This window comes from Penicillium roqueforti, assembly GCF_015533775.1.
Source record: "Penicillium roqueforti strain LCP96 04111 chromosome Unknown scaffold_22, whole genome shotgun sequence".
In the NCBI taxonomy this organism is placed as follows: domain Eukaryota; kingdom Fungi; phylum Ascomycota; class Eurotiomycetes; order Eurotiales; family Aspergillaceae; genus Penicillium; species Penicillium roqueforti.
In genome coordinates this window covers 188,749-214,441 of record NW_024067586.1, presented here as the reverse complement: position 1 = coordinate 214,441, position 25,693 = coordinate 188,749, and the positions used below count along the sequence as shown (strand labels likewise).

At 47.3% G+C, this 25,693-nt stretch overlaps 11 protein-coding genes across 11 annotated transcripts; 4 read left to right on the top strand and 7 right to left on the bottom strand.

The window, feature by feature from the left end:
- Positions 1-15: 15 nt before the first annotated feature.
- On the bottom strand, positions 16-1,456 carry LCP9604111_7316 (deoxycytidine monophosphate deaminase; the record flags this gene model as incomplete). Its single annotated transcript, XM_039075335.1, has 7 exons — positions 16-78; positions 134-184; positions 241-328; positions 392-524; positions 597-958; positions 1,023-1,362; positions 1,435-1,456. 7 exons carry the CDS (start codon positions 1,454-1,456, stop codon positions 16-18), a joined length of 1,059 nt encoding a protein of 352 aa, XP_038926707.1.
- A 1,446-nt stretch (positions 1,457-2,902) lies between these two features.
- On the top strand, positions 2,903-5,368 carry LCP9604111_7315 (putative autophagy ubiquitin-activating enzyme ApgG; the record flags this gene model as incomplete). Its single annotated transcript, XM_039075334.1, has 7 exons — positions 2,903-3,093; positions 3,142-3,250; positions 3,304-4,085; positions 4,157-4,301; positions 4,357-4,821; positions 4,875-5,237; positions 5,288-5,368. 7 exons carry the CDS (start codon positions 2,903-2,905, stop codon positions 5,366-5,368), a joined length of 2,136 nt encoding a protein of 711 aa, XP_038926706.1.
- Positions 5,369-5,439: 71 nt separating this feature from the next.
- On the bottom strand, positions 5,440-6,622 carry LCP9604111_7314 (RlmE family RNA methyltransferase; the record flags this gene model as incomplete). Its single annotated transcript, XM_039075333.1, has 6 exons — positions 5,440-5,484; positions 5,539-5,700; positions 5,759-6,175; positions 6,240-6,266; positions 6,321-6,371; positions 6,437-6,622. 6 exons carry the CDS (start codon positions 6,620-6,622, stop codon positions 5,440-5,442), a joined length of 888 nt encoding a protein of 295 aa, XP_038926705.1.
- Positions 6,623-6,829: 207 nt separating this feature from the next.
- On the bottom strand, positions 6,830-8,488 carry LCP9604111_7313 (uncharacterized protein; the record flags this gene model as incomplete). Its single annotated transcript, XM_039075332.1, has 3 exons — positions 6,830-8,047; positions 8,106-8,396; positions 8,456-8,488. The coding sequence occupies 3 exons, from the start codon at positions 8,486-8,488 to the stop codon at positions 6,830-6,832; spliced, it is 1,542 nt and encodes a 513-aa protein (XP_038926704.1).
- A 365-nt stretch (positions 8,489-8,853) lies between these two features.
- Positions 8,854-10,028, top strand: LCP9604111_7312 (OST3/OST6 family protein; the record flags this gene model as incomplete). Its single annotated transcript, XM_039075331.1, has 4 exons — positions 8,854-9,198; positions 9,252-9,349; positions 9,413-9,768; positions 9,847-10,028. 4 exons carry the CDS (start codon positions 8,854-8,856, stop codon positions 10,026-10,028), a joined length of 981 nt encoding a protein of 326 aa, XP_038926703.1.
- Positions 10,029-10,657: 629 nt separating this feature from the next.
- On the top strand, positions 10,658-12,314 carry LCP9604111_7311 (oligosaccharide translocation protein RFT1; the record flags this gene model as incomplete). The annotated part of the gene is made up of 2 exons (XM_039075330.1): positions 10,658-11,403; positions 11,468-12,314. 2 exons carry the CDS (start codon positions 10,658-10,660, stop codon positions 12,312-12,314), a joined length of 1,593 nt encoding a protein of 530 aa, XP_038926702.1.
- A 165-nt stretch (positions 12,315-12,479) lies between these two features.
- dbp3 (RNA-dependent ATPase DBP3) lies at positions 12,480-14,042 on the bottom strand (the record flags this gene model as incomplete). The annotated part of the gene is made up of 2 exons (XM_039075329.1): positions 12,480-12,636; positions 12,691-14,042. The coding sequence occupies 2 exons, from the start codon at positions 14,040-14,042 to the stop codon at positions 12,480-12,482; spliced, it is 1,509 nt and encodes a 502-aa protein (XP_038926701.1).
- A 459-nt stretch (positions 14,043-14,501) lies between these two features.
- LCP9604111_7309 (replication factor A subunit protein RFA1) lies at positions 14,502-16,594 on the bottom strand (the record flags this gene model as incomplete). Its single annotated transcript, XM_039075327.1, has 6 exons — positions 14,502-14,595; positions 14,659-15,551; positions 15,603-16,149; positions 16,196-16,286; positions 16,345-16,496; positions 16,551-16,594. The coding sequence occupies 6 exons, from the start codon at positions 16,592-16,594 to the stop codon at positions 14,502-14,504; spliced, it is 1,821 nt and encodes a 606-aa protein (XP_038926700.1).
- Positions 16,595-17,026: 432 nt separating this feature from the next.
- LCP9604111_7308 (ubiquitin-specific protease UBP14) lies at positions 17,027-19,650 on the top strand (the record flags this gene model as incomplete). Its single annotated transcript, XM_039075326.1, has 6 exons — positions 17,027-17,057; positions 17,118-17,185; positions 17,239-17,379; positions 17,441-17,714; positions 17,766-19,449; positions 19,506-19,650. The coding sequence occupies 6 exons, from the start codon at positions 17,027-17,029 to the stop codon at positions 19,648-19,650; spliced, it is 2,343 nt and encodes a 780-aa protein (XP_038926699.1).
- Positions 19,651-20,055: 405 nt separating this feature from the next.
- Positions 20,056-21,855, bottom strand: LCP9604111_7307 (uncharacterized protein; the record flags this gene model as incomplete). Its single annotated transcript, XM_039075325.1, has 5 exons — positions 20,056-20,446; positions 20,500-21,250; positions 21,318-21,533; positions 21,598-21,705; positions 21,759-21,855. 5 exons carry the CDS (start codon positions 21,853-21,855, stop codon positions 20,056-20,058), a joined length of 1,563 nt encoding a protein of 520 aa, XP_038926698.1.
- An 852-nt stretch (positions 21,856-22,707) lies between these two features.
- Positions 22,708-24,979, bottom strand: LCP9604111_7306 (uncharacterized protein; the record flags this gene model as incomplete). Its single annotated transcript, XM_039075324.1, has 7 exons — positions 22,708-23,999; positions 24,058-24,069; positions 24,133-24,280; positions 24,341-24,445; positions 24,499-24,600; positions 24,653-24,845; positions 24,894-24,979. The coding sequence occupies 7 exons, from the start codon at positions 24,977-24,979 to the stop codon at positions 22,708-22,710; spliced, it is 1,938 nt and encodes a 645-aa protein (XP_038926697.1).
- Positions 24,980-25,693: the final 714 nt, after the last annotated feature.

Sequence of the window (25,693 nt, the reverse complement as noted above, 5' to 3'; positions counted from 1 at the left end):
CTGTCGTATTGTGGGTTATTGGGTTTCAGTTGTGACTGGTATCTTGGGTGCCTGAAGAACGATGAGCCCATTTGTAGGCTGTTATGAAGTCAGTTATGCATAAAGAGAAATGAGGGCATAGAAGATTAGCTACCGGGTGGAATTGCCGTAGCCGTACGCCTGCTTCTTGTAAGATAGCCGCACTCTGTATGTTCAAATTAGATTAATTAGAACCCTTGGAATGAACAAGCATTGACTTACGTCACTATCCATGTTGTACCCTTGAGAATAAACGACCTCCGAAATTCCAACTTGGGCTATCTTCACAGTGCATGTCAAGCAAGGGCATCTGAAATCCACAGTAAGATATTTTGTCTTTGAAACAGTTCATAGAAGAATGAAGTAGACTTACGTATCACAATAGAGGATCGTCCCCTCTCGGATCCGCTCTCGGCCTGCTTCCAATAACGCGTTTTCTTCGGCGTGAAGGCAAAGACAGGTTGAGAGACCGACTCCTCCTCCATCCCCGCGATTGCACCGTGGACCTATAATGATTTCTAGTGAGCCAAATGGACAATAGAGCCATTAGAGTTATTCAGTTCTGGCCTGTATCGTACATCCGCCTTGGTTGCAGTTCTGGAGATGCCGTGGCGTCCCATTGTATCCTGTGCTGATGACACGACTCTCTCGAACGAGCACACATCCCACTCTTCTTTTCATGCAGTTGCTTCTTCGGGCAGCAAGAGAGGCCAGCTGCATGAAATACTGGTCCCAATTTGGCCTCAACCTTTGTTCGTTTTCCAGGTCGAGGGTTTGTAAAGCCGAGTGTAACTCTTTGAGGCCTGTCGAGGAATTGAATAGGCGCAATTGAGCTTTGTCGGTCAAGTATACACGTCCAGTATCCTGATCGTAAAGATTATGATCGTTCCACATTATGAACTTTTCAAGCTCAGGCGGATCCAGTTGTCTTCTCCAACATCTTTTTTCAATCAAAGAAAAAGAAAATCAGCTCTCGGACTTCAGTCACATGTATCATCACGAACCTGTCGGCAAATCGTTTCCATCGGAGGCCGATTGGCGCATCCACGCTCACGAGGAGGAAGAAGGGGCGCAAGAGGAATCGATCTAGGGTAGTAGGATCTGCAATGTCTGTAGTAACCCAGCGTTCTTGCCATCTTTTTGTCGCAAAGTCGAGTAGAGAGTCGGCATCTTGAAATATAAGCTTTGGTGACTTGGGGTCTTTTTTTCGGATCTCCGACGCTTGCAGTCGCAGGTCATCCTCTAAGTCGGTAGTGTGGTATTGGGGTGTGTCGGCGAGTTCAAGAAGCTGAAACCCTTGCTGAATCAGGTAGTCAGCAATCGCATGTTTGCCAGCGCAAATGCCTTTTGACGTATATCCTCGTTAGCTCGTCCCGTGTCGGGTGGGGGTTTGGTTTGCAAGAATTATCTGCTGACCTCCACATAAGCCGATGAGCATTTTCAGGGTGTTTAATGATTGTACTGTCTAAAAGAAGAGAAGAAAAGAAGAAAGAAGTGGGGCAGAGCAAAGCGCGACGCGACCTTATCGGCCTGATAGCGGGATGTTGCCCATATACTCCAGTGTTGGGTAGCTGTATAGACAAGTATTGCTCTTGGCGTCTGTAAGGTTAGCCTATGGTTGCATCGTTCATGATGTCTTAGTCTATCTTCTTATTGATGCATTTTCACTATCTGCTTTTGATCTTTTTACACACGGATATTTAGATCCTTATTCCCATGTGCCAAAAGAAACAGAACAGATAAATACAGCGCACCTCTTTCTATGATTACATATAAAAGGCCTATGGTTTAATTGTGGCCTAGTGATAATGAGCTGTGTTCTCTCACAGGTGGTTTCCTATGCCTAATGTACTTCTCCTTGCCATTCAACTACGATATCTGACTTTAACCAGCCATCCACCACCAGAAACTATATAATCAAGCCTCCTATCCATGGATGTCCCTTTTTAGGCAGTTCAACTCACCGGCGCAGATATGTATGTATATCATCCTCGTGCATTCCACTGAGCTGGGACATAGGGCTTGGGCCGGTGGCTACTCACGTTGAGTATACCAGTAACTGCACGAAATCAGAACCCTACTTTATTTGCTTATTGCTGGTGTCTATCTTACTATCAAGATGCGTATATGGTTTCATACCAGATTGAACATTAACAAAGAAAAAGTAAAATCCGAAATATTAGAAAATCCGATCTTTTTATATTGCGAAGCTTAAGCGACGTTAAAATTGATGATCCATTGCCAGGAAGGCGTCGTCCCTTCCTGAGATCCCTTTATGTACGGCGCGAACGTCGGAGCTGTTAGATGGAGCCCTAGCTGGGAATGGCATCCGCGTCGTTGGAGGTTTGTAGTGGGGATTTGGTTTGCTCATCAGTGCGTTGTATTAACTAAGGTATTATTTGGGGTCGCAAGTACGGACCCCTTTGATAGATCCAGTTGGCGACACATCTTACGGTGGCCAGGTCTCTATAGACGATAAAAAATAACGAAATGAGATGCATCCTCTCATATCATTCAGAATGTGGTGATATGAGGTGGTGTTAAATGTCGCGCTATGAGTTAACGGTGTGTCTCGGTTAATTTCGCTCCTCTAAAACTTGAGGACTCCTCCTTAGTTTTATTTATATTTTCGGGATAAAGCTCTTGGCTTTGGGTACATATGTAGTGATCATTTTCACATGAAGCAAGTGTGAAGGTAAATGTGGATAGATAAACCTTCACCCCCGCCGCGGGCTCCTCGTGACATCAGACCCTTTCACCTCACTACACACCTTTACACCTCCCTCCCCCCACCCTTGCTAACTGCTACATCCAACCTTCCAAATCTATATCACTCTGGAGTTGATAAGCTATTCTTCTCGTTCTCTCCCCCTGTTCCTCCAAGATGCAGTACGCACCGTTTGCCTCCGACATCGAATTACCCTTCTATACTTCACTGGCTTCCCATAAGATCAACCATGACAAACTAGATGATTCCGCCCGGCCTGTTCTGGGACTATATGAGATCCGTCCGTCTGATCCCGAAGCTGCGTCGTGTCGTATTCAAATCCATGGGAACGCCCTAACCAGCAGCGAGTAAGATAAAAGAAAATATCCCTGAAAGCCCTTCTAACAGCGACCTAGGGTCCCGGCTGGCTATTACAGAGCAGAGGGCATGATCAAAAATGTCAATACTGTTGAGGAATATCGAAACATGGACAGATCCAAACTGCTCTATCAAGCTGGACAAATGGTAGGAATCAACATTAGCCAGATACCTTAGAGAGAGATACTAATCAACTCCAGATATGGGATGCCATTCATGATGGAACCATTCTTTCTTGTCCCTCCTTACTCTGCAGTTTCGTGATTGTATCTTTTGCAGACCTCAAAAAATACAAGTTCCACTACTGGTTTGCTTTCCCAGCAATCCATTCAGATCCTCAATGGGTCCCCGTGCAACCAACAGACCAAGTATCCCAGCCACACCAGGATAATAGTCTTGACAACTTGAAGGGAATACACTTATCTCCACATGAAAGCACTGCCTTGGTGGAGGCGGTGGAAACATGGTCATATATGGTGGATCCTCGACAACGAGGGTTTTTTTTGGCTCGAAAAGTCAGAGAGAATTCCGATAACGCATCCTCAGGTGATTCCGAAACGAAGAATGCCCAACAAGGCGACACTTCAAATATAAACTGGCAGATAGCGTCACTTTCCGAATATGAAAATGGGTTTTTCAAAAATGTCGCTACTGAAGACCGCTATTTCTGTTTCGCAGACCCATCAAATTATGAACAGGCCCCAGGATGGATGTTACGAAACCTGCTTGTTCTGATCAAGCAGCGATGGGGGATCGAAAGGGTACAATTGATACGCTATCGCGACGTGCACGCGAGGCGTGATCAAGGGCGCAGTACAGTAATTCAGCTGGAGTCAAGTTCAAAACAAGAGACTGAGACACCGAGATCACTGCAAAGTCAAGGGTCGTTACCACTGCCAAAGGTGACCGGTTGGGAACGCAACTCGACTGGGAAATTAGCCGGGAGAATTGTCAACCTTACAGAGTACATGGATCCTAAGAGGTATGGCATTAATTTGGAGATAACCAAACTGAATGAAGACTTGATCAAGCATGCTAATTTTATTACTGAAGATTGGCAGACCAGTCGGTTGATCTCAACCTCAAACTTATCAAATGGCGGATCAGCCCGACGCTCGATCTTGAAAAAATCAAGAACACGAAATGTCTATTGCTAGGGGCTGGCACATTAGGCAGCTACGTCTCCCGAAATCTGCTGGTATGTGGACGTCAACTTCCCTGCCGAAAATTTGTTCTAATCATCCACTACATAGGGCTGGGGCGTGAAGAAGATCACTTTCGTCGACAATGGGACGGTTTCATTTTCTAACCCTGTTCGGCAGCCACTATTCAATTTCGAAGACTGCTTGAACGGTGGTGTCCAAAAAGCACTTCGAGCATCCGAAGCCCTAACCCAAATTTACCCGGGAGTAGATACTAAAGGTTATGTGTTCTCGGTGCCCATGGCAGGCCATCCTATTGTGGACGAAGCGGCGACCAGGGCAGATTTTGATCGTCTCAAGACACTGATTGATGAACATGATGCTATCTTCCTTCTCATGGATACCCGAGAATCGCGATGGCTGCCCACAGTGATGGGAAAGGCGGCTGGGAAAATTGTGATGAACGCAGCTCTAGGATTTGATTCCTTTGTGGTGATGCGCCATGGTATCATGGAGGATGAAAATCCAGCTGAGCTTGGGTGCTATTTCTGCAACGATGTGGTAGTACCAGCTAATGTAAGATTATCCAAAGAAGGGACCTGCTTTATACAGAACTGACTGCGGAATAGTCTATCAAAGATCAAACACTCGACCAGCAGTGTACAGTGACCCGCCCTGGAGTGGCTCCTATAGCCTCTGCACTTCTGGTGGAGCTTTTCGTGTCAATACTTCAGCACCCCCGAGGCGCTGCCGCACCAGCCCCCATTGCCCGAAATACTGAGCGTGATGATCACCCCTTAGGAAGTGTGCCCCATCAAATACGAGGGTTTCTCTCTAATTTCGAGAACTTGTCTGTCACCGGCAAAAGTTATTCGAGCTGCAGTGCATGCTCAGATAAAATTGTCAGTGCATACCGCGAGCACGGTTGGGACTTTGTGCGAAAAGCCTTGAACGAACATGGCTATGTCGAAGAATTGAGTGGACTAAGAGAGGTCAGTCGATGACTACAAAACGACTTGATCCCAAACTGACGAATATGAAGGTTCATGAGAAGGCGGAAGCAGCACTAGCCGATATTGACTGGGACGAGGCATCTGACAACGAGGAGATCGAGATCCTTTAGACAGACTGCATGATTCGGCACTTCGGCTATGCTGTGATCTGTCAACACGTAAGTCCGAAAAAGCTTTAGTCTCACGCTTTTCGCTCCAGGCCAACGAAAAAGGCCTCCTTGGATTCCTGACAATTGCTTTAGTCGGTGGGGGTGTAGAAATTGGATAAGGTCAATCATACACTGCGAGATGATTCGGGTTTAAGGCGGTGAACTTTTTTGAATAATTCCTTCAGCTGCTGCTCCAGTTCTTTGTCTTCGGCGCCTTGGTAGAATTTGCAGACGAAATGACCTCCTGCCTTCAAAACATCCGAACTGAAGCGCAAAGCCGCGTGGCAGAGATCCTGCGTAAAGTCAGAAGGGTTTCACATATATCGACTCAATAGTAATAGGCATACATACCATACTTCCAGCATGATCTCTGAAACTGACGCCGCTGGTGTTCATCATCCTATTATAAGGAGCACTTAGACTTCGTTTCCAGAAACCGGAGGTCTGATGCCAGGGCGCGGACATATCGCTAAGAACCACATCTACCGTTCTTTCAAGTATTTTCTCGCCCATCTTATCCGTCTTCTCGGCCTCGGTAGTGCGTTCCGTATCTGCATTCGGCTCCAATGGGCTGATACTGGAATCGTCCAGGAAGCTGGGTTGGCGCGGCCTGCCTCTGTCTGGACTGCGGAGAAAGTCTCGGATATATGTTTGAATTTCGGGTGAGAGGAAGTTGCCTTGAATCGTAGATACTCCTTTCGGTGGTTGGGCTGGGATGATATCGACACCGAGGACTCGGCCATGCGGTTGGGTGCGGCTTGCAGCAACCTTTTCTGGCAGTTAATCACGGCCCATTTGACAGCAATAGACAAATAAGGAATAGCCGACACACCTGTGACCACGATCCCGGAGCATAACCCTAAAGCGACGGAATTAAACAATGATCCGAGTTTAGGTTGAACGACTAGCATACCAAGTCAACAACTGTCTGCCCACCCTTGAAGATTCGATATTTCTCATCAATCTAACCGCAGGTAACAGTGTGTCAGACTAATCCAGAGAGATAGAGTAATGTCGATTCTGAATCACCTGCAGCAATTTGAAAGCAGCACGGCTTTTCAGCCCTTGGACAGCTGCCTCTCTGGTGAACTGATCCTTTTGCTGCCGGGCTTGCCAGCGTTTGGATGATGCATGTCTTGCTTGGCCAATTGCTTGACCAATTTCCTGCTGATGGCAGGCGTTCCGCCAAAATCGAGTTGAATGTAAAGCAAACATAATGCGAATTGAATAATATCAGGGGAGATAATCGGGAGCTTGGGAAACCTTTTTTACTTTCTGCCGGCAAAACACTCAAGTCGGCTCTTATCGGCATAATCTTAGAAGCATGGGCATTCTCTAGGTACGTGTCTACGGAGTACATGTCATGTACATATTAAATACACCAAGCCTGTGCCAATAAGAATGAATTGCCGGATCTTCTGATTAAAATCGTCTGCGGTCTTTCTTCAGGGGAGAAAACCCTATGGGTGCTGCCCCGAGCCCAAGCGCCCGTGGTAGACCAGTGGTACTTTGTGTTTTACTCCCCATCGTTAAAGCCCGACCATTCCCTGTTGCAAGTTTTCGTCCAAATTTCTTGCTGAGCTCAGGCTCTTCTTCATCCTCCTCCTCAAACAAGCTCCGATCCCGCTGACCACCAAGTTTGCGTTTCTTCGGCTTGGCTTGTTCATGCTCAAACTGATCATGTAATTCATCGATTTCGTTGGGTGGCAACCTGCGATCTAAGCGATGGCTTGGTTTTTTGACCTCTTTATCCGGTGCTGATACAGGCATTGCGCCGTCGCGTGCCCTTGGTTTGGTGGATTTTGTGATTGGAATGCGGTCTTCTGTTGGAGATAGCTGGCGCCGGAGGGCAGAACCAATTCGCTTCTGTTCGCCAAAAGTACCCTGCTTGCCAAGTGGTCCACGAGGAGTGTCGTCGTTTCCAAGAATCTCGTCTTCGTCTCCAACTGAGCTCATTGGGGAATCCGAAGGTGCCCCTGTGCGGTTCAAGAATGGAGTGATGGAAAACGCCGACTTGTCCCCAGGCACAGCCGAATGCTTTTTCAATTGCTCTTGCACACGAACAGCACCAGGGGTTACGATCGTCACGCCGGCACTCGGGCCAGGGCGCTGAAGGGGGATTTTTCGAGAGCTGGATTCAGAGTTATTTCCTGCGTGTGATTTTACGTTGCGTCGCTGCTGAATTTCAACCTGGGCTTCCTGAAGCTTGTCCTTGGTGGACCGCAATTGTTGTTTGAGCGAATCAATCTTTCCTTCAAACGTCGCCCGCTCATTAGCCCATGCCAAGTTCTGGTGGTGGTTGTCCTGTTCCTGCTGCTGTTTTGCTCGTAATTCCCCCGCTAGCTCAGCCCGTAACTCTCCAACTCGAGCAGAAAGCTGGGTGATCTCTGTCATCTGCTGTGACGCCTTGAGCTGAGCACGTTCATGGGCATGTTTTTCATTATCAAGTTGAAGCTCCAGAGAGTTCATTTGCCGTTCCATCTCATGTTTTTCGGAAATGGTGACTTGGTATGATGCATTTTGCGCTCTGAACCGCTCAAGCTCTGACTGCAAAGTTGAAAGTTCTCTGGAGAGACGAAGTTTCTCTGCAAGGACAGTTTTATAACTGGTCGAATTATTTTTCTGGACCGATAGTTCTTCCTATTGCTGTCAACATAACGGATTATGTTTCCGGCCTCTAGACTGGGTTAAGACTTACCTTGAGTCGGTTAATCTCAATCGAGGATGCCTGTGCTCGAAGCTCCAGGTGATCAATTTCTTGGCAAGCCTCCTGAAGTTGAGCACATGCCTCTGAATCAGCACTTGTGAATCCCAAAAGATGCCCATTTGCTTCCTTCAACTGCGACCGAAGAGCCTCATTCTCAAATTTCGAGAGCAAAAGCTCCATGCGTCGTACACGATCCCTCTCCTCATCTAGAAGACGAGCGGAAACTGAAAGGGTCTTCTCATACTCCTTCTCTAGAAGTATAGTCCTTATGGACATTTCAAACTGCATGATAGAGTCAGCATTTTTGACTATACCAGGATCAATCCAGGGAAGCCACATACATCTGAGGCCGATGCTTCTTCTGTCATTGCCATGACGACAGTGTCCAGGACAGGAGCCCTTCGATATAAGAAAATAGAATGAAAACGCCTAGAAATAAAATGATACAGGCCAGAGCAAAAGAAATATAAGGGTAATATATGTGGTGTTATGTTCAATGCTTGTCAAAGTACGATATAAAATTGTCGCAAAGGAAGACGCGCCCGTGTTTTGGCGCCGACGCCGACCCCGAATATATTAAGTAAGCCGATATGCCGGGCGATTACGTTGATAGTGGACACCTGGACTTTATCACTCAACGTGTTCAAACAACTTCAATTGCAACCGATTGATGGTTTTTCAATCAATTGCACTTTCTAAATAACCCTTCCCAAGCTGTCTAGCACACTGTCATGCTAAAATGAAGCTCTGGTCGGCCCTTTTTCTCCTTTCCTCGGTCGTGTCTGGTGTCCTGTCTGCGAGCTCAACACCGGACAAGTTTACAAAATATCAATCCCTGTCTCGTTCAGGGCTTGTTGAACTGGACAGTGCATCATATGAAGACCTCACCTCGACACCTCGAGATTACTATGCTGTGATTATCCTGACTGCCACGGATCCTCGCTTTGGCTGCCTCCTATGCCGCGACTTCGAATCTGAATGGGACCTGATCGCCCGAAGCTGGACCAAGGGCACCAAGCCTGATGACCTCAAGGTGGTCTTTGGAACACTTGATTTTGATAATGGCAAAGCCATTTTCCAAAAGGTAAGGCATTTTTACTCAGACTGAGCTGTATGGCATGCGACTAACCTAAGCAGCTCATGCTTCAAACTGCACCCGTACTCCTTGTCTTCCCTCCTACCGTCGGTCCCTTCGCCAAGGTTGAAGGAAATCCCCTTCGGTTTGATTTCACAGGGTATGTTTTTCTACCAAGGGTCTTGCCCATCTCCTGTCTCACTAACATGTCAATCCAAAATAGCCCGATATCAGCCGACCAGGTCTACTCTTGGATTGGACGTCATTTGCCTGAAGGCCCCAAGCCTCAGCTAGTTCGACCCATCAACTATATGCGGATTGTATCAGCGATCACAATTCTGATGGCAGTTGTGACTGCGATTGCAGTTCTTTCTCCCTACATACTCCCAATTATCCAGAACCGAAACCTTTGGGCTGCAATCAGCCTTATCGCTATTCTTCTGTTCACAAGTGGTCAAATGTTCAACCACATCCGAAAGGTCCCATATGTTGCTGGTGATGGCCATGGTGGCATTAGCTACTTTGCCGGTGGGTTCCAAAACCAGTTTGGGATGGAAACTCAGATTGTGGCTGCCATCTGTAAGTGATAATCGTGAGACTCATTGATACTGGGCCTCCTTTCCATGTCGAATTCCTAGGTTAACATTTTGCTCGCAGACGCTGTTCTCTCCTTTGCTACGATCGCACTCGCACTGAAGGTTCCCCGGATGGAAGATCCCAAGGGTCAACAGCTGGCTGTCTTGATTTGGGCAACTGTTCTTTTCACAACATACAGCTTCCTTCTTAGTGTCTTCAAAACCAAGAATGGTGGCTACCCATTCTATCTGCCTCCGTTCTAAAGCGTCCAAGAGCCTACTTGATCAAGGCAACACCTGGAGACGTATTGATCTACAAACGATCATTGATATCCTAGTGACCAGGTCTTTCCAAGTCTTGTTTCCTGTATATGATGACAAACGGAAGTTGACATGGATCAGCCCTGGGGGACCACTTGGAGGAGACACAGGGCTTTGCGGATCTTGACCCATAGTGCCTCTTTCCTTTTGCCATGGAAATTTTGCATACCAAATCTTACGTACCGAAGACGCCACAGAGGGTTCTTTAAGAAGGAGTTTCACAATTAGCCTGTAGCCATACTTAACTATGCCTAGCTGGGAACTTGAGGGCTACACGTAAGCAAGTGACCTCCAAGTGGCATTCAATAGATTAACTATATGGTACTCCGTATTCCTTTCATATAAAATTTCGTCAGCTTAAAAAAGTTCTTGATTTGCATCTAGCAAATATCTTCCATTCCTCAAAAGCCTAAGCCAAAACGTCAAGCCCTGGATTAGAGCCCCACCTGTCCACATCCTCTCTTTCCTTTACCCCTACACCCCCCGAGGTCGGCTTAAAGTCTTCTTGTTGATTTATTTGACGTGAGAACACCTTATTGCACGAATCGTCATAACTAGGTTCAATCACGGGCATGGCAAAACCCGAAGATGCCCGTATGGGCAAGATTCTGGCGTCGTCGGCCACGGGCACAAGCTTTTTGATCTTAATTCAATTAGCGTCCAGGATATTTACCTTTGCCTCGAACCAATTGATTTTGCGCACCCTTTCACCGGTAGTGCTAGGAATAGCAGCACAACTGGAGCTCTTCCAGGTTTCTATCCTGTATTTCTCGAGGGAAAGTATTCGGATGGCTATCCAAAGGCAGCCTGTTCCATCTTCGCCTGACAACAAAAAACTTTCCTCTGATGCAGATGCTGTAGCAACGGATTCGCAGTCTGTGGCATCTCAAGCGGTGGTAAACGTGTCCTACTTGAGCCTCGCCCTTGGGATTCCTTGCAGTCTTATGTTCACTATGCTTTACCAGCGCTTCGTGTCAGAGGAAGCATCAAAGATCGCCTTCTTCTACCCCAGTGTGATCTTGATCGGCGCTGCATCTCTCATGGAACTCAGCACCGAGCCCTTTTTCTCAGTGGTGCAGCAACATATGCTTTATGAAAAACGCGCTGTTGTTGAAATGCCAGCGGCATTTCTGAGAAGTGCGGTGACATCTTTTGCCTTCATATATGCTTCTCAAGTCAACTTTGACCTCGGCGTGCTACCATTTGCTCTTGGTCACCTCAGCTACTCGCTGGCCCTCATTTGTGGCTACTCGCTGGCCCTGCTCAGAGAAACCAACGGAACTCGGTTCTCTTTCTTATTGACACGTATACGAACCAGGTAAGACTGGCCTCATCTAGTGCAAGCTATACCACGAAGAATGACATGGTAACAATTGATATAGGGACCCCTCCAACTACTTTCTGGGACTATTTTCACGACAGCTAACGTCAATTGCTGCGAATGTCTTTTTCCAATCTCTAGTGAAGCATTTGCTCACGCAGGGCGACACTATGACGCTCGCAGCCCTTTCAGGACTGGAAGATCAGGGCATATATTCTCTTGCGTCGAACTATGGCGGTCTCATTGCACGGATAATCTTCCAGCCGCTGGAGGAGAGCAGCCGGAACTTATTCTCTGCCCTACTCAGCCCCGATGAGGATGGGAAGTTGAACAATATCCATATCCGCACTACCAGAGATCATCTTGTAGATATTCTACGCGCGTACCAGTTGTTGTCAGCCTTGATATTCCCGTTGGGCCCACTGATGGTTCCTCAATTGTTGCATATCTTGGGAGGCCGTCAATGGGCTTCCCCTAAAATCGGAGACCTGCTCTCCGTCTATTGCTACTACATTCCATTTTTGGCATTTAATGGGATCACCGAAGCGTTCGTATCATCCGCGGCAAATTCGCAACAGCTACGGAAGCAAACGGCGTGGATGGGTGTCTTTTCCGCCTGTTATGCCTTGGCGGCCTATATGTTCCTAGAGATAGGGAGCTTGGGTGCATATGGATTGGTCCTGGCCAACATTGTGAACATGGCGGTTCGAACTTTTTGGAGTTACAGTTTCATCAAATCTTACTTCCATCGAAATGGATGCAGCTTGTACACGAGTGAGGTCGCCATTCGACCTGCTAGCTTCATTCTGTGTGCTCTGGCGAGCTTGTTCTTGGGCCGCGGATTTGGCCTGGAATTGGGAATTATCAAAGCATGCGCCTTAAGTGGTGGCTATGCCCTCGTAATGTGAGTACTGATCTGATCGGATTCCATGTTGATTTGTTCTTAACGCCTAACCGACAAAAATAATAGAGCCTATATAGAAAGGGAATACTTGATGGGTCAACTGACAAGGCTTCGGCACATTTTGTCCTCCAAATCCTCCAGCAAAAATACCAAGTCGGAATGAGCCCAATTAATCGTCAAATGTGATCTTTGTCGCTGTCTTGTCCATATCAACGTCCTTGTAAAAGGCGCCGTACACATCGTGCTGCTTCTTCTTGACTGTTGTGCCAAACTTCAACAGAGCTTCTGGCACATCTTGCTTAGCTGCCTTGAGAACATTGATCAATCTATTCATCATTAGCATTGGCCAGTCAAGGATATTAGAAATATGAGTAACATACCCGCCGGACAGTCCCTTGTCAGTTTCAGTGAACATTGTGATGGCAAGGCCGTCAGCCCCAGCACGTCCAGTTCTTCCAATCCGGTGCACGTAGTCCTCAACGGTAAGAGGGAAAGTGACATTAATCACTAGCTTCACGTTCGGGATATCAAGGCCACGCGCCGCCACATCGGTTGCGACAAGAATGGTAGCTTTGCCGTTCTTGAAAGCATCAAGATTTCGGAATCTATCTGATTGGTTCAAATCACCGTGAATACCGGCGACAGAGAATCCCTTGTTTCTGATGAGATTCTCAATGCGCATAGCCTCCTTCTTGTAGAGGCAGAAAACCAGGACTTTCTCGGGCGACTGATGACCACGCTGGGATTTAGTGAGCAGCTGCATGAGTCGGCTCTCCTTATCTCGGCCATCAACAACCTCGACGACTTGCTTGATCCTAAGGTTGGCTCGGGGATCCGCAGATGGATCTCCGCCAATGGTGACAGTTACTGGGTTCTTCATAAAGGTTGCCGCGAGATCTCGAACGGACCGAGGCCATGTTGCCGTAAACATAACAGTCTGTCTCTTGGAGACGGGCATCGGCTTGACGATGTCCTTGATATCCTGCTCAAATCCTTTGTCAAGCATGCGATCTGCCTCATCCAAGACGAGATAGGTGACCTTTCCAAGATCAATCGAACCATCATTCAGGAGATCCTTAAGACGGCCAGGGGTGGCGACCACAATGGCGGCCTTTTGAAGGGCCCGACGCTGTTCATCTTTACCCACACCTCCGTAAATGCATGTCACCCGAGTCTTCTCAGTGCCGCCGAATTTAACAAGCTGGTCATAAATCTGCATTGCAAGCTCTCGTGTTGGCGAGATAACCACTGCCTTGGGTTGACAAGGCTTGCTTGACTTGGAGTCAATCAATTTCTTCAGACACGGCAAGCCAAAGCCAAGTGTCTTGCCACTTCCAGTCTCTGCGATACCGACCACATCACGGCCGGCAAAAAGAAGCGGCCAGGTGGTGGATTGAATCGGTGTTGGCGCGGGGAAAGACTTCAACTGAGTGTACAGACCAGCGTCACATTTAGGTAGGTGATCAAACGAAAGGATTGGGCGGAATTGTGTGGCGTCGGGTGAGGAGGGATCAGAGACTTTAATCACGTTCTCGGTCAAAAAAGCGTCAATGTCTGACTGAGGGATATCGGATAGAGCAGACGCATCAGAATAAGCTGCTGTCTTCTCATCGCCATTTTCCTGCTTATCTTTAGAAGCTTTTGAGGGCTTCTCGGACTTCTCAGACTTCTCAGACTTGGACTTTTTCTTCGGTCGCTGCTCAGCTGGCTCAAGATGGCTTCGCTTACCCATGATGAGTATTTTAGAATGAACCAAAAGATAAAGAGCACGAGACTGAATTCCCTGCCTGAATTGTTCCAGCAGAAAACCCGAAAGAAAAAAAAAAAAAAGAAAAAGCAATCGTGTAATGCCATTGATTTCCGCCTTTGTTGGCTTACCGCCTCACATATAGTACGGTACATGTAGAACCTTTGGAGTCCTGTCCAGACGGAGTGATAGCGCACATTGCGGATTGCTCATAAGGAAGGGGATGGTAGTGAAAAATTACTATTTAGGTGTTTTTAAAATACTAAATAAGGGAGAACGAACAAATGTCAAAATGAGAAGCCATAAATGAGATGATCATGGCGTAGCTTGAGCAGCATACTAGTAAAAGTACACATGAACATTGATGAAAAAGCTCCGAGCGTATATGGAAATAGTAAAGCTAGTACAAAGCAGGACAATAATATTTCCCCACTGTGCCTGTACTTACTCAATGCTGTACGAGTCAATGATATCGGCAAGGCGAGAGGCTTCTTCCGAGTAATTGATCGGCTGGCAGGATGAGACCTGATATCGCACCCTGGATGACACAATTAGCATGATGTTCGCATTATTTGAATTATTGTCGTTCCATCATTCTTACCGCTGCTGGTCGCCAAAGTTATCTGTCTTGGCTCGGCACCTGAAGTTCCAGGTCTGGCAATTCGCTGTTTGGAAGACTTCACCGAAAGCATTGGAATCGTCTTCGCGAAGTTGCATTAGGTCATCGGCAGATGTGCCCATAATTTTCCTTCCAGTGTCGTCAAAACAGCTGAGCCAAAGCTGGCCAGTATGGTCACCGACACTAATAGGCAGGACGTAGCGGTACTCTGGCTTGGGGTAGGTTTTGTCACATTTTTCGCACCGCCACTGTCCTGGATCAAGTTCCGTTACCTTCTTGTTGCAGTTGTCAGAAAGGCAGGCAGGGTAGCACCAGACGTTATCCTGCTTGATGAAGATCACAGTTGCTTTCAGAGAGAAGTAATCAAAAGTTTCAGACATGCCAAGCTGCTCCTCGCGAACTTGCGCAATGGTTTTAAAGGGATCCCTTTTGCCCATGGAGTTGGTCGCATTTGACACATGGGATGTAAAGGTTTCCGACCTGCCTTGGGCATCATACCAACCTCTGAGTCGGTGAGCCTCCCCGATGTCAGGGTCAACAGTCATCGAGCCGGAACTCAGAAGACTCAGACTTCTTCCGCCATAGTCAGAAACCTTAACTCCCTTGAAGGCAACAACAGACTCGGGTGTCACACTGAAATTTTGTGCAGTTGCACCCCAAATTGTCAAGCGGACAGAGAATCCTGTGTTATCGACCAGTGTAAGCTCACGCTTCTCGTAAGGTTTGCCGGTGCTTTTCGATACAATCTGGGATGCCTCCCCAATCTCCGTCAGAACGCCAATAACATCAGTGGTCGTGTCTTTTTCGACAGTCTGCAAATCAGCAACGGTGGTGAAGTTGTATCGGATCTGAGGGATATCATTTTGCTCCTCGGCCTATCATAGAATGTCAGCGACGCATTTGGTTTATGAAGAAAGAGATGTTACCTTCTCAACAATGGTATCTCTCTCAAATACAAGTTCATAATCGTTGTTGAGATTTGAGAACTGTTTCTTGGCAATTTGGACCTTACATGGAGTCGAAATATAATAAACGCTGCCCTCCTGGAAGAGTTCATAGAGCATGTCACACTGTTCTTTGAAACCAGTTGCACGAATTTCACCACTGTCGTCCAGTAAATTCACACTGAACAGTCTACCCTCACCATTCTTGTTGTGCCATGTTTTGATGGCGGACTTGTTTGTGCATCGCGCTTTGATCGTCCATTTGTTGGAATACGGGGAGACGGCTTCAATCGGGTAGATTGTGGCATGGACGGAGGAAGTAGACATAGGGGCAGAGATTGGCTGGGCTCGGCTATTCGGCTGAGCCTGTGCACCCTCCATCTTGGAGCCGTAAAACCCATTGCTGGATATTGTTGTCGGTTGACCCACTTCCTCTTCCTCGGATTTGACTGCAAGTGGTTTGGGATCACCGATTTTTTCAGCCTCGCCCAGTTCCGTTAGAACTTCAAGGCCCAAGATGACGAGGATACTGTGATTATTAGCACAGTCAAAATGGATAGAATTGCATCACATACTTCTTTCCTTTGACAACATTTGACTGAAATGACGTGAGTCGCACGAAACAGCCCTTCCGAAGAGACCCATCCTTCACCACCCCAGTGGCTTCTTCTAGCGGTTAGTAAGTCCGATGAGCTACTAAGAGTAATGAGAGGAAAGCACGTACGAGTAGCAATCATCGTTTGGACATAGTTCGCAATATCACTGAAAACAGCCCGGTAACGTTCTGGTTGGTTCGGCGGAGATGGCAAGGTCTTGATCTGAACGCATTGAACAATTGGCTCTGGTACTTGGGGTTTGGTTTCATCAAATATGGCACTGTTAAACACGCGATTAGCTTATATACTGCCGTACAGACCAATGAATACAAACCTTAGAGCCCCAATAGTGATTTGGGATGCTGCCTCGGAAGCCATGATAATGATGACTTCAAATTTCAATAATTGAGAGAGTCGAGAAAGAAGACTTGAGGAAAGACTAAAAACGATGACGTGAAGGGATGAATCAGGGAAATAAAAAAGAAACGAAGCAAGGAAGACCGAACTTGAGAGAGCAAGTCCAGGTTGGAGGACAAGGTTGGAACGCGTGTTAAGAAAATAACGCGTTAAGTGGCACACCCCCACCACATGACTTCATGCCTCAGGACAACATTGATAAGAGCACGTGCAGGCGGTGAGGAAGGAGCAACCCCACGCATCGTAGCTTTAGCTTGATCTGCACTATTTAATATTCCGTCTTTTTCCCATCTTTACTTTCAATGGGATACTATCGCACCTTCTGAAGTCCTCGTTAAAAGCTAAGAAGTCTTTATTGACACGTCGTGAATTACTGAGATTTCCACTCTGGATATGGCCTCTTGTGTCCATACCGGTGCTGCGGGTTTGTGACATCACCTTGATAATCGAAGAACAAATGGAGCTAATGGACAACACTCCATAGATCTGAATCCGCCAGGACCTTACCAGGCTGTTTATCGAGAAGATTGTACTCAGTGCTTTGATTCTATTGTATGCCACCCCGGTTCCTACCACTCCACATGTCGTCTGACTAACCTTGCAAGGACGATGATGCTGGTCTAAATGTCTGTCTGAATTGCTTCAATGGTGGATGTGCTGGAAACAGAGACCATGCCCTGCTTCATTACAAGAGATTTGGCCATCCACTGGCTTTGAACATACGAAGGACTCCTAAGAAAGTGCAGGTACAGCCTCTAAACATTTCTTGGACTTGTGGCCAATGATTCTCACACCTCTGATTTATAGCGCGACGAGCCCCCGCCGAAGATTTCAAAGCTTTCCATCGCAGCCGAAACGGAAGAGGATAGATATGACATTGCTACGTCAGTGGTGTGCTATTCATGCCCCCAAGACAATGTGGACAAAGCCAGTGGCAAGCTCCCTGCTGTCATTGAAGGTGTTATGACAGCAATGACTTTCTCAAGAAAGGAAGAAGTCAAGGCATGGGAGCAAGAGTTTGTGCCTTGCGAGCATACATTGTGTCTGGTTCAACAGGACAACACGCATGCCGCATCGACTGGTATTGATTCCCTGAAATACTCAACTGGGGTCTGGGCTAATGAAATTGCAGATTTAAACCATTGTTCAGAGTGTGACCTGGGAGAGAACCTCTGGCTGTGTCTGGAATGTGGGAATAAGGGTTGTGGGCGAAGTCAATTCGGTGGAAGCAAGGGAAACTCCCATGGGCTTACTCATGCAGACTCAACATCACATGCTGTGGCTGTCAAGCTTGGCTCCATCACAGCAGAAGGCTCTGCTGATGTCTACTGTTATAAGTGCAACGAAGAAAGAGTAGACCCAGAACTAGCGACCCACCTTGCGCACTGGGGAATCTATTTGGCTGGGCGTGAGAAGACAGAGAAGAGTCTGATGGAGATGCAGGTCGAGCATAATCTAAAATGGGAATTTTCCATGACGACCGAGGATGGCCGGGAGCTGGTCCCTGTCTTTGGGCCTGCATTTACAGGTCTGGCGAATCTTGGCAACAGCTGCTATCTCTCCAGTATCATGCAATGCATATTTTCTGTGGCCGGATTTCGTGAGCGATACTATCAGCTGTCAGAAGAACCACCACTCTGCCAAGCACCAGCACAGGACCTTGAGACACAATTGCGAAAACTTGCCGACGGTCTACTCTCAGGCCGGTACTCTCGGCCTGATTCTCGCGTTATGTTGTCCGCGGATATACCAGAAGTCGCTCATCAGAAGGGTTTAGCACCAGCAATGTTCAAGTATCTTATTGGCCAAGGTCATGAGGAGTTCTCAACTATGAGACAGCAAGATGCATTTGAATTCCTCCTTCATTTATTCAAGTCTGTCAGCCTATCGAAACACACCAGTCCGCAGATTAACCCGGTCCAGGACTTTCGCTTCCAGGTTGAGCAGCGTCTTCAGTGCTTGCATTGCAAAAAAGTCCGCTATAAAGTGGATGAGCAAGATAACGTTTCGGTTGCTGTCCCCGCACGTCCTATTACCAGTTCTGACGGAACAGGAAAGGAATATGAGTCTGTGGATTTGTCAGAGTGTCTAGACATCTTTACTTCGGCGGAGGTCGTTGAGCTTACCTGTCCTGCTTGTGGCAGCCAAGATGGCTTTTCGAAGCAGTCGTCTTTCAAAACATTGCCTCAGGAATTAGTGGTCAATGCTCGTCGGTTTGAGCTCGTCAACTGGGTTCCGACAAAGTTGGATATCCCTGTGCTGGTCGACGACAAACCACTGGATTTCAGCTCTTACCTTGCTGGTGAGCATGATGCGGGTGAGGAGCAACTTCCCGATATTGAAGAATCTACCGCATTTGTCCCGAATCCAGGAGCCCTCGATCAACTCATAGGCATGGGTTTCCCTGCTGTGAGGTGTGAGAAAGCTCTTCATGCCACTGGCAACTCTGATCCGGAAACTGCCATGAATTGGCTATTTGCCCACATGGAAGATCCAGACATCGATGAACCGATGGCCCTTGAACCAGTCGGCACCTCCAGTTCTAATGAGCAAGACGCGGCAAAAATCGCTCAATTAGGGGACATGGGTATTGAGGCGCCTCGTGCCCAGCGAGCCTTGGCCGCGACCGACGGTGATGTTAACAGGGCACTGGATTGGGTTTTCACTCACTCAGATGATGTGGTGGAAATGGAAACACCGAGTATCGACGACCACAACGCACAGTCTCATGGTGGCTCGGTTGGGCTTACTAGCCTACCTGCTCGATATGAATTAAGGTCAATTGTATGCCACAAAGGCACATCTGTCCATGCAGGGTGAGTGGCTCTATGTCTTCGTTCTCACTTCGTTGGGTTAGACTAACACATGCTAGGCATTATGTTGCCATGATTCGCAAACAATTGCCAGGTCAAAGTGGCCTGTCATGGGTGATGTTCAATGATGAAAAAGTTGTCAAGTTTGAAGATATCGAAGCGATGAAGAAAACCGCATATCTTTACTTCTTCACAAGGATCTAGCGGTGCTCTAGGGTCCACAGGTGTGTACACCCCCGGTGCACTTACGTTATTCTATTGAGATACTAGCATATGATGAAATGGGAGGAGGGGGGGGGGGATAAATTAGATGCCTGTTCGTCTCTACTCTACATACGTATTAGACGGTATTATTCATGTTCTTTACAATCCCAATATCATATCAATTGGTGTAGGATCTACTACCTATAGAGTGGTGGTGCTGATGTTTTTCAATACCTTCATAATCACATGTTCCTGCTGGTCCTAAGAGTCCGAAAGCTGTCTGCAACTTGACTAGTCATTTATTGAAATGTCTTGTATAGGCATCTAACACAAAATATCAGAGCATTCTACATCTAGTACCGCACGAGATTCGCCAAAAGCAGGGCCGTCTACCACACCCAACAATTAGGTAGCCTCAGGTTGCGAAACACCACCAGGCTTCATCTCATCGGCACCAAATCCATACTGGATAGCGACACGCTCAATATCCTCGTCAGAAAGGTAAGGTAGCTCATTTGCAGCGCGCACGTAACTGATATTTTCCGAAAATCCCTTGGCGAAGATCAGGTCAATCTCCTCCAGAGAACGGCGAGCGGTCTCGGGATAGAAAAAGTAGATGATGGGCAAGAAACAAGCGTTCAGCGCTGCAAAGAAGAGATATGTTCCCCACTTGATCTTTTCAATCATGATTGGAGTTACCATAACAATCAAAAAGTTGAAAAGCCAGTTGGAACAGGTCGAAAGCGCGTTGGCTTTGGCACGAGTCTTGATCGGGCTGATCTCGGCTGGATACAGCCTAGAAACGCATTAGTATTCACATTGATTTCTAGTTTGGGACTCAAAACACACCAGGGCAATGGCAACCAAGTAGCACCAAAGCTAGCAATGTATATAAAAAGACCGAAAGCGGCACCCTTAGCTGGACCGGACTTGTCGGGAACCAAGCAAACGAAGGTGATGAGCATTGAGACCATCTGGCCAATGGTACCGTAGAGAAAAAGCTTGCGACGCCCGACTCGTTCAATCAAGAACCAAGAAGCAGTCGCAAAGATGGAGTAGACAATCATGTTGACACCACCGACAATAGATGGAAGCTTCCCCTCCAGCTTGATCGAGTCTCTAAAGAGGATAGGCAAATAGTAGATAACAGCATTGCAGCCACCAATCTGCTGCATGAGCTGGGACGAAACTCCAAGGAGCATACGACGGAGGTGCTGAGTCTTGCCACCGGTAAAGACGGCAGACATTGGGGTGGTCTTCCCCATTTGACCAGAGGCGCGGATAGAATCCATGATGATGTTCTTTTGTAGGGCCACCTCGTGGGAGTCTGGTTCGGCGCCTAGAAGTGCAGCAATAACCTTCTCACCTTCCTCATAGCGTTCCCGTGTGAAAAGCCAGCGCGGTGACTCAGGTAGAAGGATCATACCAACAATAATAAATAATCCAAACACACACTGGAAGGCAATAGGAAAACGCCAAATCACATCGGGGGGACCATATGATGCACCAAAGTCAATCCAATAAGCAATCAGTGTACCAAAGGCAATGGTACCACCCTCGATACAGATAAGAAGACCACGATTTGAGGTTCGAGAGCATTCTAAATTCAGAGTTAGTCGACTTTCTCTATGCTAACAAGATTCCATGCAAATTCATTGAATACATACCGGCCTGGTAGGTGGGAATGGTAGAAGTGTTCATTCCGTTACCCACACCAGTGAGTATACGCCCAATGGTAAATTGTGCGAGAGGCTGCTTGCCAGCATAAGAAGTGATCTGCACAATAACACCAAGGATCATGACGATAGCGCCGCTAATGATACCTTTTCGACGACCGAGCCAGTCGCCCCAGACGAGCATGAAGATGGCACCAAAAAGACACCCTGAGATAAATCTTTAGTATCAAACTGGAAACTAAGGCGGACATAAATCCTCGACGGAGCTTACCAATTTCATAGAGAGCAGTGACGGTACCCTGCATAGTCGAATTACCTCTCAACTCGGTCAGGATATCAGTGAAGTCCGAAGCATCAATGATACTGCTCATAACACCCTCTGTAGCAGATCTATTATTAGTGGAGTGCTTAGTTCAGGATGACAAAACATACGATCATATCCGAATAGTAGGAAACCCATTGTCGCAGTTGTGGTAACTGCACGCGATAAGAGCCTGCCAGACATGCCGGCGAAGGTGGGAACAACCATGATGGTTCAAGGTGACCCAATAAGGATATAAGGATGTTTCAATGATAGTAAACTGAGTGCCTATCTGGGAAGAGATAGGTCAATGCATAGAAGAATAAAGTGAAGGAGAACATTCCCTGGTGAGGAGCGAAAGATATTTATACAAACATGGCTCTCCGCGCGAGACGGCATAAATACGTCTCGGACTATGTCTGTCCGTTCACGATGCCTGGAAACTTGAGACTGGGATAATTTAGGAAAAAGGGGCAAACAGAAAAGGAAAAAGGAAAAAAAAGCAAAGATAGAGGTCAAGCCTGGGACAGTTGTAGACCAGAGGAAAGTGGGCAAAATTCACAAATCAGCCATCTCACCTGCATATGCTAAGAGTCAGCCTAACTGAGGCTAATCCAAAGAAGATTGCCAATTTCTTTTTGGCTGAGAATGAAATTCTTCGTTTTTTTCCTTGGTGGTGACTAGGGAAGTTGGTACGGAATATAGTTCTACTACGTATATCTATATCCATATCTATATGGTCCAACAGAATTATATTGCCCTGGTTTTTCTTTCCTTGTTTCAAGCAGTGATTCCTTAATGGGCCAAAATTCGGACATTGATGTATTATTGATATATACCCCTGCTATGCCTTATCTTGGGTAAAAGAGGCTGAAAAAGAGATTGACAAATGGACCTTAACACAGCCCCAACTCCAACGAAACTCAGGGAAGAATATTCCACGAGGAATACAAGATCACTGGTGTTGTGTACAAAATAAGAGTCACCTAGTCCCCACTCCCCACTTCGAATGTCGACCGCGTTGAATATGCCAACTCATCAGAAAAAGTACTAGATAGCGACATATGATGGAACTGAGTGCTATGTTTGGATAATCACACCTTTACGGCCCATCGCCTCTTCAATATGGAACCCGAAGACGAGCCGGTAGAGGTCACGCAGCCAGGAGTACTGGCCACTTTGCAGCATTGCCTGGCATGCATGCGCGACATCAATGGCACTCACCCGGGCTTGCAGACCAACACTTCTGAACGCCGGGTCAAATGCCACGACCTTTCTATAATTCTTCAATAATGATGTCTGCCAGGCCGCGGAGCCAAACGCATCCGAGGGTAGTGATTTCACAAAAGATGAGAGATTCTGGCTCCCGCCCCGTTGATATCCACTAATGATGGCAGCTTTGGTGATCAGGATCTTTAATCGCGTGAGGTTGGGATCCTCCGAGACAGTGGTCACTGTGTTGGCCGAGGATGCTGTGTGATCGGATGATCGGGACTGCTCCGAAATACTGGATGCATTGGATGACCACTTAGTATGAGCGTTATTATGCCCATTCCCATAGCCCAATACGAGTATATTCGGAATCGGAGTGTCGTCGGGCGAGGCCGTTGCAGTGTCCTCGAATATGGTGGTTGGAGTCTCGGGGTTGCCAAGTTGGCTCATTGGGTCATCACCGAAATCCAGCTCTGACTGTTGCGACGTTTGATGGAATGCCTGCGAGAACGTGGTTTGGCTCGGCCGGGGTGTTCCCCGATCCGAGTTGCGCAAATTATGGAGGGTCCAACCCTCGCGGAACAGATCGCAAAGCTCCCAGCAGGCTTGAACTGCAGACCCTAGCAAGTCCTCATCCAGCGGCTTCCCTTCTCTCTTGCTCTGGCGAATACTGAACAGCATCTCGGCTAATGTCCAACATGCACCCAGCAGAGAGTCTGTCTCCGTGATGCGAGTGCGCTGCTTCATGAGACGGTGGCACAAGGTAATGTAGAAATCCAAAGTTCTTTCACGGAAGGCATCGGGAAGGTTCCGATCGTGAGTGTTGTAAAGATGATTGTTCAATTCAAAACTCACTCGCAAGACCGAGTCAGATAAGTCGCTGTCGCGAGTACGGGCCTCAAATAGCGCCTGGCAGAAATCTCGACAGAGATCAAGAGTCGGAAGGATTTGTGACGCGTAGTCGTCGTCGCGTGTGTCATAAAGCTTCTGGCAAAGTCTCCAACATGACCGCCATGCATCCTCTTGCATATCATAATTTTGGGGTTTGAGGAGACGTTTTCGATGGATATAACTAAGATTGGCCAGCGTATTGCACAGTGTCCAGCATTCGTCGAGAGCAGCTCTTAGGGCATTGATTTCGGCCTCTTTGCTGGTTAGTCCTGGATTAAAATTAGTCTTGTATGCTAGAGCTTGAATGCGTTTCGTTCACGGTTATACCTTCGGGGATATCTTGAAAAAGGGTCAGTAAGGGCTATCATGGATGAAAGTATGACTTGAAAAAAATCGGCATACCTTGTAAGCTACTCGAACGAGTACTACGTCTCTCGAATTCCTCAAACTCATGTCTTGTTTGCGCACGTGGCGTCGCTCGCTCGGTACAATCGTTGTCGAGACTGAGGGATGTTGTCAATGGAGGCGGCGATATTGGACTATTGCCGAACTGTATTGATAGAACTCATCAGCGCCATATATAACCGGGCGAGGGCTATCATGAAAATACCTTTCTCGGCCTTGTAGGCACATTTATTACATCAGTTTGCTCATTCAAACCGACTGATGGCGACTGTGACTCCTCTGTGTCCTTGGGAGTAGGCTGTATTGACGTCTAGATAGATTCACCGTTAGCCAACGCGGCAACAGTTCTGATGGTATTCGTACAAAATCAGCAAATCCTGGCGGAGCATGTATCACCGACTGCGGAGGTTCATCGTCGTCCGATGTTGTGCTGTTTCCCGAATGATTTGGGTATTCGGTTTGAATCTATATGGTGTGAATCCAACTGAAATGTGTATAGCCCGCAAATCGCACATACTGTAAGCCCTGATTGAGAAGGGCCCCCGGATCCACGTATAAGTTCAGTAGCGTTATCTTCTCCATTTGAATCGTCGCAATCATCACAATCATCGCCATCCTCTTCATTGGCCGAGGCCCCTGATAAGCTGCTTATCGGCTCAGAGGCGGAGAGGCGGGGATTCTCATTCCCATCGAGGACCCCGTCAAGAGACCTGTTTACGCATCAGCGATGGTCTTAGAGAAACCAGTACTGGTCTTACATTGAAACCGAGCGCGGGGAACAGTAAGCCGGACTTGCGGCGTTGACGCGGTATGGTAAGACAGATAGCGGCGACCTAACGGCCATGGCCGAATGTATACGGGAATAGAAGAAAACAAAGCTCGAGTGAAAGAGCAAAAAAAAGATGGGGGGAGCAATACTTGAGGGAGCTGGGCCCGGTCCCTCATCGCTTACCTAGCGTATACTACACGTGATATCTGTTTCTCCAATACATATTCATACTTGGATGGTTAGGATGGGAGGAGGGGATATCAGATATGGTAATGAATGTGGAGTCCCCATTTCACATTGGCAATGTCTCAATATGCAAATGCGCCAATTGGGAACCAACTGCAGAAAGAAAGGCATTGGGGAAAGTGTACTGTGAAGTAATTGTATAGCTATTATTGTAATACATCTGCGCTCTCTGATTGGCTGAAATCGATGAAAGCGCTTTTGTCCTGGATGCGGTATAGTCTGATGCAGCTCCCCTCGATGTGAGTGGCCGATGGAGGTTGAGATGCAAGTTCATCACGGCGCCTATTTGGCCCCCTCGGGTAGAGATTTATGAGTTGGAAGTTGTAGCTCTCAGGATTGGTTCGTTCTTCGGACTATCTAGACGCCTTTGGTTCTCAAATCCCAAGATCAATCCAAAATCGTAGAAACCAACAGTTCATACCCGTCAACCCGGGACTGATAAATCCATGTTGGGTATACTGCAGATCTAGAATGAGGTCTCGACCTGTTGAGATCATCGGAGGCGTCCAAGCGGGGAATTTGCCCGTTTATATCGGGTTAGAC